The sequence below is a fragment of the Stegodyphus dumicola genome, chromosome 7 (genome assembly GCF_044657685.1).
Source record: "Stegodyphus dumicola isolate Sdum_Otavi_A_Nest chromosome 7, ASM4465768v1".
NCBI classification, from domain to species: domain Eukaryota; kingdom Metazoa; phylum Arthropoda; class Arachnida; order Araneae; family Eresidae; genus Stegodyphus; species Stegodyphus dumicola.
Window position 1 is genome coordinate 29,251,810 of NC_140774.1, and position 13,083 is coordinate 29,264,892.

A 13,083-nucleotide genomic window follows, 5' to 3' on the forward strand; every position below is an offset into this window, starting at 1 on the left:
GATGTTAAAACCAATAATAATAATGATGATTTCAGTCGATATTACGAGGGAACATAAATATTTTTAGAATATAATTGTTGTACTAAGTCATTTTTATTTAGGAGGCTACAGTTTCCTGTCAGAATGTATTTCATCATATCACTTATTAATTCAAAAAGCCAAGTATTTACACCATTAATGCAAATGTTTCTGTTGTTAGTACTGTTAGAATTATGTTCATTTCACCAACTGCTGAAATAATTCATGCATTTTCATGTGGTCATTATATATGGGACTTTAGTAAATTGGTACAGTAAAAGTCCAAAGAATGCATATTCAGGATAAAGCTAATAAAATTGACTTATTTTCTTTGCGGCTATTAAACCTTTCTGGCACGCTACCTTTTAAAGTTGGAATTTCAACAAAACAAACACACACACAAGAAAAAAGGGTAGGCAATCTAATCAGGCCTAGAGGAATACACAGGGAAAATTTTGTAAAGAAAGCGCTCACCATTTTAATTCTGTGAGTGTGCCCGAAGTGGGCTTACTGAATGAAAAGAGCTTTGAAAAGAGTGCTGAAGCGAGCATTGCTGGGAAGCGTGTAATAGAGTAAAGGATTTTACCTACTATTAGAAAACACTAGATTCTGAATACCGTAGCAAATTTAACATAACCCAGGTTGTGCTACGTGGAGACCTGCTACTCTACACCCCCTCAAAAAAGCTCTTCTAAATTATATGATGATTGTATGCATATAAATGAGAAAAAATTTAACTTGGGTATATGATATTTATATTTAATATTTACACTTTCATCTATTTTTTTTTTCATGGTGTTACTTTTTAAAGAAAGTGACACCACCTTTGAAAAATCACAACCGAATATTGCATAACAGCTCTAGGGAAAAACCAAACAGTTAACTGATAAAATTACCTCTGACTTTCAGAAAATCACCCCAACAGTTTCTTAGTTGATAATGAAACCCCCCAAAAAAATGGAAAGAAAAACAGGAAATGAAACACAGATGTGGATCCACCTTTCTATTGTGAATGATCTCACCAGAGAGCTGCAGTGAAAAAAGATACAGTTGTTGGTGTAGTCCTAGTGTCTCGGTGATCCCACTGTGGGCACACCTGATGTTTGCTGTTTGATTTTAGGCAAGATTCCAAGGTAAAAATTTAAAACTAATATAGAATAAGGAGATTAGTATACAGCCAAGAAGATAACACAGAAATTTCTTTTCAAACAATTCCTTTTATATCCTAAAAAAAATCTGGAAGATTTCTTTGAAAACTAAACATGGCTAAAATGTATGAACTGGTTTTTGTTGTTCTGCCATCTAGTATAAATAAAGAAGGTTCAGACTAACCTATAGTAACGTATAAATCCTTTTTCAGTAAAAATATATTTACGGGTCCCCTTGGTGAAAATTGGTAATTTTTGGTGGTACATGGATAGAGAGTTTGTGCAATTCTTTTACTTGTTATTTTGGCTTGTGTAGTAGTGTCTATTTTTTTCGGCAAAAATCGCCGCTACACAAAGCCAAAATAACAAGACAAAGAATTGCACAAATTCGGTATCCATGTACACATCAACCTCTTTTCACTTAAAAAAACATCAGAGAATTGCACAAACTCGGCATTGCGCACTCCCTTGCTATTGTCCATGTTCACATCGACCTATTTTCACATTAAAAAATCAGAGAATTGCACAAACTAGGCATTGCGCACTCCCTTGATATTGTCCACGTACACATCGAAATATATTCACTTAAAAAGTCAAAGGAGCAGCCAACAAAAAAATATATATAATCTCGTTAAACTACATTTTAAATCAAACAATGAAATAACATAAAAAAGGAAGTTCATCTGTGCACTATACAAAGGAAATATCCACTTATTTTATTTATGAATGAACATGTCTTCAGTCAAACAAAATTCTACAGCACCCAAAAACTTTCCAAAATTATCTGATCTAGAATCTGTATACTTTCATCGCCATATAAATTCTAAGAATAAGAGTAAAAAAGTATCCTCTGTAGCGCCGTTATCATCCGATGTTCGACCATTCACATTTCCTTCATACAAACAAGACACTTAATAATGGCTACTAAGTAAACCTTCATTTACACTCTAATCAAGTAATGCTCTTTTCCCTTTTCTTTCTAAATCATACAGAAACTTCAAATTAATCTTACCACATTCAGCCATTTTACTGTCTAAACCACAAAACGGGCAATGTACTTCCTAATCAACACACACCACAAGCCCTTACAAATTTACTGCAATCATGCAACCGATTACATCATAATAAGATTTCCATAACATTCAACTACTCAGGCTATCATAAATGAAACAACTTGATGATAATATAAGGGGTACCCTTCTCTCTACTCTAACCCCTTTTTCATTCAATTTTGCTGTGCGTATAGAGGGAAATTTTTAGGTGCTGCAAAGAGTTGATGATTAATCGAAATTTAAAGAATCTATATTTGAAGAAGGAAATATAGTAGACAAATATATTCAAAGAATGGATACAACTAGTGTATACATACATGCTAGTGTAAATATATATATATAATACCATGTTTTCCTGCTAGGTCTCTAAATTGATTATATAATAAATGGAATTTTTTAAGTAATAATAAATTTATACTGATTATAAAATATTAGTAATTGAATAATTTTCTGAATCAATTCATGATTTGTATAGCATTTCAGAATCTGCTCATTTATAAATATAAGATTCATAGACTAAAATGTTACTGAAATTAACAGTGTTTAACTCACTTTGAAGTTGAAAAGGTCAAAGATTAAAAGTTTGAGCATTTCGTCAAAATCCTTTTACCACGATTTAGCAAGGTCTACTTGACTAGCAACAAGTCCTGCTTCTGCTATAGAAGGATTTTGTCTGAATTCTCTAACTTTTCATTTAACCATTATGTGAATGCTTCCTTACAGTATTTGATCATTTTTCTCCCTTATTTGACCAAACATGTGTTATAAAAATTATAATTAGATATTTTTATTACATTCTTTTCTTGGAAGTGAGAAGTAGAAACTTAATTTTTATGCCCTTTTAAATAAAAGTCTACAGAAATACTCATACTTTCAAATTTTTCCTATTTTTAAATTTGGAATTTTTATGAACCAGTTATAGAGGCTAGTCAATTTGAAAATCTTTCTTAGCCTGGCCAACTTCTAGCAGGTAATTTGTGTGCAAAAATGCATTATCTTAATTGAATACAAGCTAATTTCGCATAGAAGGTCTTTCATGAAGACATCCTTTTTTACACAAGTAGCGCTAATGAACTTTGCTTCATAGCCAGTTTTTGCCATTATAATAATAAAGATTTTTTTTTTTTCTTTATTATTTAAGTATCCAATGGACATAATTAAAAAGGCCTGGGAAGTTGGATTGATGAATCCTGGTGTTCCTCAAAAATATGGTATGTCACTGTTATTTGAATTTATTGCTGCATTATTAATAATATACATGGCATATTGTAATACATGCAGCATATTTTACTGATGATAAAATTAATTAGGTTTTTCCTTCCAAGTTCGAAATTTACTATGAGTAGCCAAAATATAAGAGAACTTTCTAATAATATGTTGGTCCTTCTTTTACGTAACTCTCAGAGTGGTGCAGGTTTTTTTGGATCTGTCATGAAGATCTATATTTAAATAACATTTATTAGCTAAATTTGTATAATTATTTATTTTAGGCTGTATTTTCATAAACTTGCATTCATTAAGATCACATTTATGTTATTAAAAAGAGTAAGAAAGCAAAATATCTAAAATTATAAGCTAATATATACCAAGTGACAAAAAATCTCATGACTGGATAAAGCCATTCATGTTGCTTAGTGGGTTGAATAAGCTTGTAGTCTTGTAAAGACATTTTATACTTAAATTTATTTAAGAAAGTGAATAGATAATACTTTAAACTATTAGGGTATTGTTTTTCTTAGGATTAGAAGATTGAAGTAAGCATTCAAAAAAATTTTTTTTTCTATTATTTTGGGAATTTCTGCTTGTCAAGAAACTAAATATTACATTGCGGACTTGGAGAGTTATTATGGGTATGTTGTAATAATGTGAGCATCATCATCATCAACATCATTCTAAATTGTGATTCTGGATATATAGATTTGACTTCTCACTTTATAGAATTTAAAGTATTTTCCAATCGCAATAAGAAATCAAACATACTTACAGAACCTTCTCACATCATCACAGGATCATTAACGAGAACCATTTCTAAGAAACTGGTTTCATGGCCCCTTATTTTCATTTTCACATTATATCCTGCTATTTGTTTATTGTTGCAACAAATAGAATTTATCTGGTAACCAATGTAGTGTATTTCTATAGAGATCTGCATTTGATGAACACAGTGTCTAGAAAATTTAGTATCTGAAATATGCAGTCAGATAGGATGTTGGCTTTTGTAGCAAGGGTTAGTTTGTCAGCACTGATATTCCTTATATAGGGGTTCTGATGTGAGTCTAAATATGATCTACACTATCACTATCAGTCTACACTGAAAAGCCAAAACATTTTTACCATCCCCAACATTTTTCAATAAATTCGTCTGGTTGACGTGGAAGGCACATGATTAAGTTGAATAGTGTTTACTTGCTGCTGAGGAAGGTAAGGTGTCATTCTTGTACCAATTTTTGCAAGTGATGGGATGATTCTAAGATAAATCATTCTAAGATAATTTGACAGAAGGCAGATTGTAATGGCCCAAAGACTTAAAACGAGTATCTCTGAAACTGCACGATTGGTAGGTTGTTCACGATCTGCTGTTGTTAGTATTTATGTAAAGTGGATAAATGATGTTGAAACCAGCAGGTGTTGCATGTCCATGTGTCATCAAAGAAAAAGAACATCAGAGACTGTCCCACTTGTTACAGCAAAATCGGCACCAGACGGTGGTTCAGTTTACAGCCCAATACAGTGCAGGTCCACACCATTTTGTAAGACACTGTTATATATGGGACTGCACAGCAGACATCCCAATTATGTGCCTTTGTGGACTATACTTCATTGTCACCTACATCTACAGTAGGCTCGGGAACATCAAGACTGGACCATTGATAAATGGAAGCCAGTTGCCTGGTCGGTTGAATCACTATTTCTCATTCATTATGTCGATGGTCGTGTCAGAGTACACTATCTTCCAGGCAAACATTTGCTTTACCCTGTACAGCAGGTCATACGCAGGCTCGTGGTGGTATTATGCTTTGAGGGATGTTTTCACAGGTACATAATTGTGGATCACTTGCACCCTTACATGATGTATGTCTTTCCAACTTAAATCTGTAAGATTGATGAAACTTGCAAACAGAATGTGTATTTAATTAGTTATTAGCAGATGAATTTAATTTACTGATAAATTCATCATTGTAAAAAGTGGGAATGCTATGTTTCGTTATGTTTAGCTATAGCGATTTGAGCTGAACTTTATTGCATATGTTAAATTCCTTGATATAGTTGTGCAATTTCTTCGATTTGTTGTTTCATTTACAGGTGGTACTGGACTTGGTTTATTTGATTGCTGTTTAATGTCTGAGGAACTTGCCTATGCATGTACAGGCATAACAACAGCTATGGAGGCTAATGAATTAGCTGTAAGTAACCCTGTTTAATAATTATATGTTATTTTCCTTTTTTTTTTTTTTTTTAGTTCTTTTATGTATATTTTTATCAAGTTGTACAAACAGATACTTTTCCGTTTTGGCGGCGATAACCTTTTATGCATCATTTTCAAAACAAATGGCAACCATTTTTTATCAGATTGATTATTTCTTTCAATACTGGCATACAAAATTTCTATCAGATAGTTGAGTTTTATGCCCCAAGACCATTCGCGGTAATTAAGTCAATTAGGATGCAATCACACCGCTCACCCAAAGGCGAAAATATAGAAAAGTCAAGGTTAAATTCATCAATTCTAATGAGAATGCACTAGTGAAGTAAAGCACTACGGTTTTACATGATTTTTGAGTAAGCTATTCATACGAATTGAAATAATTCTTGTATTTAAACTTGGATTCCAAATTAAGATTTAGCTTGAAATAGATGATTAGTAAGAGAATTAGATTTTTGTAGCATAGTTTATGCAAGAGGAGATCACCTGGGGTCACGTGATATGAGCCGGCGAATCAGGATGTTGAACCATAAAAGCATGTTAAATTCTTAAATTAATGTCTTTTTTCAAATTTATTATCTTTATTTATTGGCTTTTTTAAAAATTTTAAACAATATTAAAATGTTTATGCCTTAAAATTAAAAAAAAAAAATTCTTAACTAACATTTTTCATGCGTATGCTGTATGTTGTCGCCAATAAAATCTGCTTGGTGAAACTTGCACCGGCGAAACAGAAAAGTACCTACAAATATTTAAAAATGGTAGTAGTATGGAAGGAATTTTATTTTTAAAATTTTTTATTTTAATTTATTTTTTCCCCTCTGCTGCTGTGGCTGTGCTGGTAAATTTTCAGTATTTTAATTTTGCTTCTGAATGTATTATTAATAGAATTCTAATTACTAATTAGTAGGTTGGTATAATTTATAGTACTTAACTTGTAATGATTAGAGAAATAACCAAGGCTTTGATTAGATATTTTCTAAAAGCAGGAGTTGTAGCATAAATTTTAACGTTCATATTTGTACAGTTGCAATAAGGGTGTTAAATCTCTACATATTTCTAAAAACAAAAATTGGCAGATGCAATATATATTTTTAACTATTTTTGTCTGTAGATCTGCTTCATAAATATGCAGATAAATTTTAACTGCATTTTTTGTATAGTTTTAACTATCATTTTTCACAGAAAAAACATGAAGTTCTCTGAAACTTAGCAGTATAGTTTCTTAGTACATACAATGTCATATTACTGTAGTTCTGAGTTTGTCAACAACATGATGTGTTTTGAATTGTATTTTGTATTTGGCATTATTGCTTTAAATTTGGACATGTAAAAACGTTTTTGAATCTATAACTATATGTGTCTAATTTTTTTTTCTTATTAAAATATATATGGTTTACTTTTGATCATATTTAGTCAAGTACTTTGGTATAATTATTTTGAATAACTTTGATTTTAAAATAGTAATTTGGGTACTCGGTTAAAATACATTGAAGTGACTTCTTTTTGTTCTATTTATTAACCTATACAAGTCTAAAATTTAGTTTATTCTGTATGAATTCTCTTCCAAAATCTGAATTGACATGTCTATTCTCAAACTATGTGTTTGTTTAATTTATCTCCATATAATGTTTTGTCATTTCTTATAGAATTATTTGAAGAAATAATGGCAAACACTGAATGCACTGTCATGAAGTAAAACTAAAGCTAATAATTAAAATTAAATTCTTTCTAAACTGAAAGTTTTAAAAACAAAAGATTTGGTGACATAAACTCGGAAGCCAAATGACGTTATTACCTATTTAATATTTTTTTTTTTAATTAACCTTATGTGTGAGGTTTCTCTCTCTTCATGCTATAGATATTCTTTTTTTTTTTTTTTTGTAAAATATTCATATTTTCTGCAATATTTTAGAAATCATTCTTATTTTGATAACTTAATAAAGTATAATACAAAAATTAATTATGCAACTTTTATTTTGTTTCTTAACATTTTATAAACAAATTCAATAAATAGATGCTTTTAAGTGTGGTATTTTATAGTTGTATAACGAGTGCTGTTAATCTATCTGGAAGTTAGAGTCTTCCAAATACTTGTATAGTGATTAATAAACAGTAATTGTGACAAAAGTTAAAAGTTTATTTAAGTTAATTTTTGTGTAAATTTCTAAGCTAACTTAAGCTTTAAACTATTTAGTTTCTAAGTTTACTCAAGGCTAACTGCAGAAGCCGAGCAGCTTTAGAAGCTTTTTAGCTAAATTGGCTGACTGCATGCAGATTTTTCTTCATATATAAAGTAAATATGAGACCATTTTCCATGATTATTCTTTTCCTTAAACAGGTAGTTTTCTTTTTTCTTTCTTTTTCTTTTTTTTGGGGGGAGGGGGGGCGGTAATTAAATAATCCAATCTTTCAGACTCCTCATCTTATATCTTGAAAATATTCTGGTGTATAGCATATTGGAATTGAATTGAATTGAATTATATTAAAACCACTTTATTTCCAGTTTTAATGAATATTATTTATGTTGTTATTTCGAAGCGAGAGACATGAAAAATGAGCAACCCCTTTGCTGGGACTCAAAATTCGGACCTTTCGAATAGACGCCAAGCTTGCTGACCATTACACCATGAAAGTATGCTAAGAAGGCAGAAGAAATATATATATACTCCCTCTTTAAAGGCCGACTGGGGATTAGGGGACCCAGTCAACAAATCCTGGTGGTGGAGAATCATCATTCATCACCTTTTTTAAGTTTAGGCCCCACTGTAGAGATATTAAGTTTTTTTTTTTTTTTTTTTTTTTTTTTTTTTTTAAATAGAAACATGATAAATGAGCAATGCCCTCATTAGTACTCGAGCCATGGACCTCTCGAATATGCACCAAGTGTGCTGATCGCTGCACTTCGAAGATGAGAGAAATACCTTATATATTCTCTTTTAATAGGGATTAGGGGACCCAATTGCCAAATTCTGGTGGTGGAGAATCATAATCCACCACCTTTTTTAGTTTGGGTGCCACTGTAGAGACATTAGGTTATTTTGAAGTAGGAGACAAGAAAAATGAGCAACGCCTTCGCCTGGACTCGAAACTCAGACTTTTTGAATACATGCCAAGGGTGCTGACCATTACACCACAAAGGCGTGCTAAGAAGGCATTGAAAAGTAATGAATTATTTTTACTAAAAATAGTGGTATTAATTCAGTAGTTTCAATTTTTGTCTTTTTTGGGCTGTGATAAAAAAGTCATATTTTATAATAGTAAGAAACATGATGTGTGCCAGTTAGAATTTTAATAAATCTTGATTTGAAACTTTGATATATTAAATCCCAAGGTTGATTCAAGAAAACAAAGAACTGGATTTTAAAACATGTGCAGATGTACTGAAAATGAAAATATTAATCATTAACTGAAATTAGATAACTATAAATAATAAAAAGTTTCAAACCAATTTCATACTTATTGCTTCTGAATGCTTTTTAAAAATAAATAATTATTAAGTAACCAAAGGTAAATGATAAAGTTTTTTTTTTTTTTTTTTTCCCCTCTCTTTGAACATGTTTCATGTTCTTGAATGCAAAATCTAAAGATTCTCATTTTCAAATTTTGATTTGTATTGAAATACCATAAATTTTGAAAATATTCTGATCTTGCATGGAGTTTCTTAGGTCCATACCGCAAATTTTAGTTGAGGCAGGAGAGGATTTTGAAGTTCAGTATTTGGGAAATTTTTAATTTTGTAACTAGAAGAGGAAAATACATTTCTTTGCTTAATAGTCACTAGTGACAAAGTAGCTAAAGTCACAAAACACTTGAACCTCATCACTAATTCTATTAACAACATGAGATGGGGTTGAATGCTTGAAGTTTTCATGATTTTCCCTACGCATAATATAAATATGGGTGTATGGCCATTAGAAGGTCCTGTACAAAAGTGGAGCTGTCTTGCATATGTTACACATCGCACATTGCAGCTGTCTGCTTAATGAGACAGCTGCAATATGCTATGTCATAAATAAATAATCCTGTCCATTCTGATCCATTCTACACTCATTTTAATGAAAATATTGTTGTATAAAAGTGCCTGTTAAGTAGTGGGATATTTGGTCAAGGTTGAGAGAAAGCAAATGAATAGAACATATTGTGACTGATACTAAACTCAATATTTGCTATAAACATATACCAGGATTTTGAAAAAAGTCTTATCAGTTTAAGAGGATATAATAAAATTCACATTGTGAAGTTGAAAACAAAATATGAAAATTAGTTATAATGCAGTTTATATTTAACACATTGGACAATGCATATAAGAAAATGTTCTCTTAAATATTTTTTAGTTCTTTGTTTTTGCTTTATTTAAACCACACTAGCAAAAAATACATGCTTTTCCAAATCTAAACCTTCTTATTTATAATACATTATTATAATACCAGTTCAATGCTGGGCACACTGAATAAATGTATGGATAAATTTCTGCAAATCTGTCTGGTATGATCTCAGTGTCCTTATGTGCACTTAGTATCTTTGTTTAAAGTCCCATTCATTGCTGTTTTCATTTTGGAAAACCAAGAAATATTCACATAAAGTTAAATCTGGAAAATAAGATGGATATTGGATAATAGTCGTCTCATCATAAGTGAAAATAATGTGCAAGAATTTGACAACTCTTTTTTTTTCTAATAATGTTCCTTCAGTATTAAATATGTATCTTTTCTTGGTCTTTCACTAGCATGAAAAGAAAGAACAAGTCTTCCTTTTAATTTAATTTTTAGTCCAAACAGCATGAAGTGAATGTTGGATATTACATGTCCAGCAGTAGACATTTGATGTATGACATTTCTAGGTTAATGTCAAATGCAGATGTCATATGTCTGCAGTTTGGATGAGTTGATTAGTGGTCACAATTTTTAAATGACCTGATTTTGAGTCATCTTTACTGTCTTCTCTCCAGTCTTTGAAACATCTACTCACAAGTAAGGCCTTTCAACAAGAGAATGGGGATATTATTCACCCAATGACATGATTTAGATTATTTTATGATTTTGAGTTTCCTCCTGGTGGTGAAATAGACATTTTTACAGATTGTTCTGGAATTGATGGGGGAGTGTATAGTGCTGTGGTAATTTATTTTCATGGAGTGGAGATAGACAGTGGGAGAATAAAACTTAAACCAATGAATTCGGTTTATCAAGCAGAACTATACGCATTGACAGAGGCTTTGAATTGAATTAATAAAAAATTAACAGTTCAACGTTTTATAAATATTTATACTGATGCCGTGCACTTCAGGCACTTGCCCAACCAGATCATAAAAATCGACTAATTAATGAAATAAAAGACTTGTTTAAAAAGGCTGCAAGAAAACACTGGGTTAAATTACACTGGGTGAAAGCACACAATGGAATTGTCGGAAATGAAAGAGTGGACACCCTTGCTAAACATAGGCACTTGGAGATGGTACCGATAATTCTGATATCCAAGATTCAAGAAAAGATACCATTGCTGAAATGGAAAACTGGATTTATAGAGAATGAATTTTTGCTGGGAGTCTAATAAGAAAAAAGAGTTAATGAAAAGTGTAAAGTTAAACAAAAAGATGAATATTATAAATAATGTTGATATAAATCAGGTATCGACTAATCATGGACATCTCCCAGCTTATTTTAATCACTTCCATCTATAGAATAATGATAAATGCTTAATTTTTTATAAGTTTTGCGACACCAGGCACTTTGTAGCTTACCCAGAGTGCAAGAGAGAAATATAGGAAGAATTTTAAAAGGAACTATTCAAATTTGACCGATTTTTCGAAAGGAAGATTATAAATACAAACAAAGATAGAGTTGGAATTCGGCATTGAGACTCAGACTTTGGACTTTATATTTTTTCCCCCCCTTATATTTTTTTTCTTGTCAGTCCCATTTTTTAATCATACGGCCGGCTTGTGCCAGCTAGGAGGATTGGGGCTGTGCCCTTATAATAATAATAATACATGCTGGAGTTATTACTATAAACTTAAAGCAATTAGTGGCTAGTGGCACTAACTGCTATTAACAAAGGCTTCAGGTTTGAATCTTGAACAAGGCAAGGATGTTTGCCAGCATATAGTGTCTTTGGGGCAAGGGGGAAGTCAAAATTTACAAGGAGCTTAAATCCTCTTTAGAGATTAGTGATACGAAAAGAGGGGTGCAAAATCCTGGGATTAACCCATCAGGTGTTTTTCGAATTTCAAATTGGGGTGGAAACTTAACATTTAACTAAATACAGTAATACCTTAATCACCCATAATATTACGGAGTTGCTAAATTAGCTTTTACTTGTACTATAAACTTAATAGATCCAAGTGAGTATTTCTATGATAGTGTTGCCAGAATTTAAAATAAAATGTAAAATTTTAGTCTTGTTCCATTTTGATTTAATAATAATATGCCATTTTATGTTGTCACTTGCACTTTTAAAAAGTATTTAGTCTGCATTTTGCAGAATTTTATGTAGAAGGGAGTGTTGTTTATTTAACCCTCATTCTGTAGATTATAGATGCATCTGCTAAGTTTGGATAAAAAAAGGAATGAATTCCTTTTTAGACAAACAGTGTAATTTAAAATGATGTAACATTAACTGCACCTTTTTTTTCAGTTCTATAGCACTTTGTTTGCTTAGTTGTTTTATTATTTGCTTAGTCATATTCTGAAATAGTGTCAATAAATGTTGTTATTTATCATCCAGGAATTTATAAATTTTTAAAGTTTAAATTTAAAAGCATTTTACCCCTTTTTTCTGTAGCAATCCCCAGTGATGTTAGCTGGCAATGAAGAGCAAAAAACAGAATATTTAGGAAGAGTGACTAAGGAGCCTATACTGTGCGTAAGTAAATGAGTTATGAAATTAGAAATAACATTTAATTTTTGTGCATGTGTATAAAAGCAGTTGATAGGATGAACAATAATTAAAGTGGCAATACATAAATTATATGTAAAATATTCAGAAATAAAAAATATCTATCTTTCAAATATTAAAGTAATAATAGCCCTTGAACTCTTGTCTTCTTTCTATAAATAATAACCTTTCTTGACCACATCACTTCTAGATTAATCTATGCCAAGAAGCTTGCATAATGCTGATGACATAGCTACTTAACCTGAACTTTCAGAATTTAAACCAAAACCTTTCTTTTAAGAACTTTCCATATTGGATAATTCTGCATTTTAGCTTCTTTCTCTATGGTGCTAGGATGTACTCACTTCCTATCGCAAAAGTATCAAAAATGTAAATGTTCTGGGATTAGGCACAACCAAGTGATTGTGGCCCACAAATGTCAATTGGAAGTAAAAATAAAATTTAATCTTACTCCAAGTTTATTCTTCAGTATGGATTATACCAGACAACATTGCTATATTTCTACGTCTCAGCTTCCATACATCAATACTTCTGTGAAATTTGC

The 13,083-nt window shown here is 31.2% G+C and overlaps 1 protein-coding gene across 1 annotated transcript in view; it reads left to right on the forward strand.

Annotated features, from left to right (window-relative positions):
- Positions 1-13,083, forward strand: part of Mcad (Medium-chain acyl-CoA dehydrogenase) — a 55,536-nt gene that overhangs the window by 18,390 nt on the left and 24,063 nt on the right. The window contains exons 4-6 of the mRNA XM_035350863.2: positions 3,360-3,429; positions 5,522-5,622; positions 12,426-12,506. Coding sequence (XP_035206754.1) covers positions 3,360-3,429; positions 5,522-5,622; positions 12,426-12,506 — 252 coding nt within the window. The remainder of the gene's footprint in view (positions 1-3,359; positions 3,430-5,521; positions 5,623-12,425; positions 12,507-13,083) is intronic.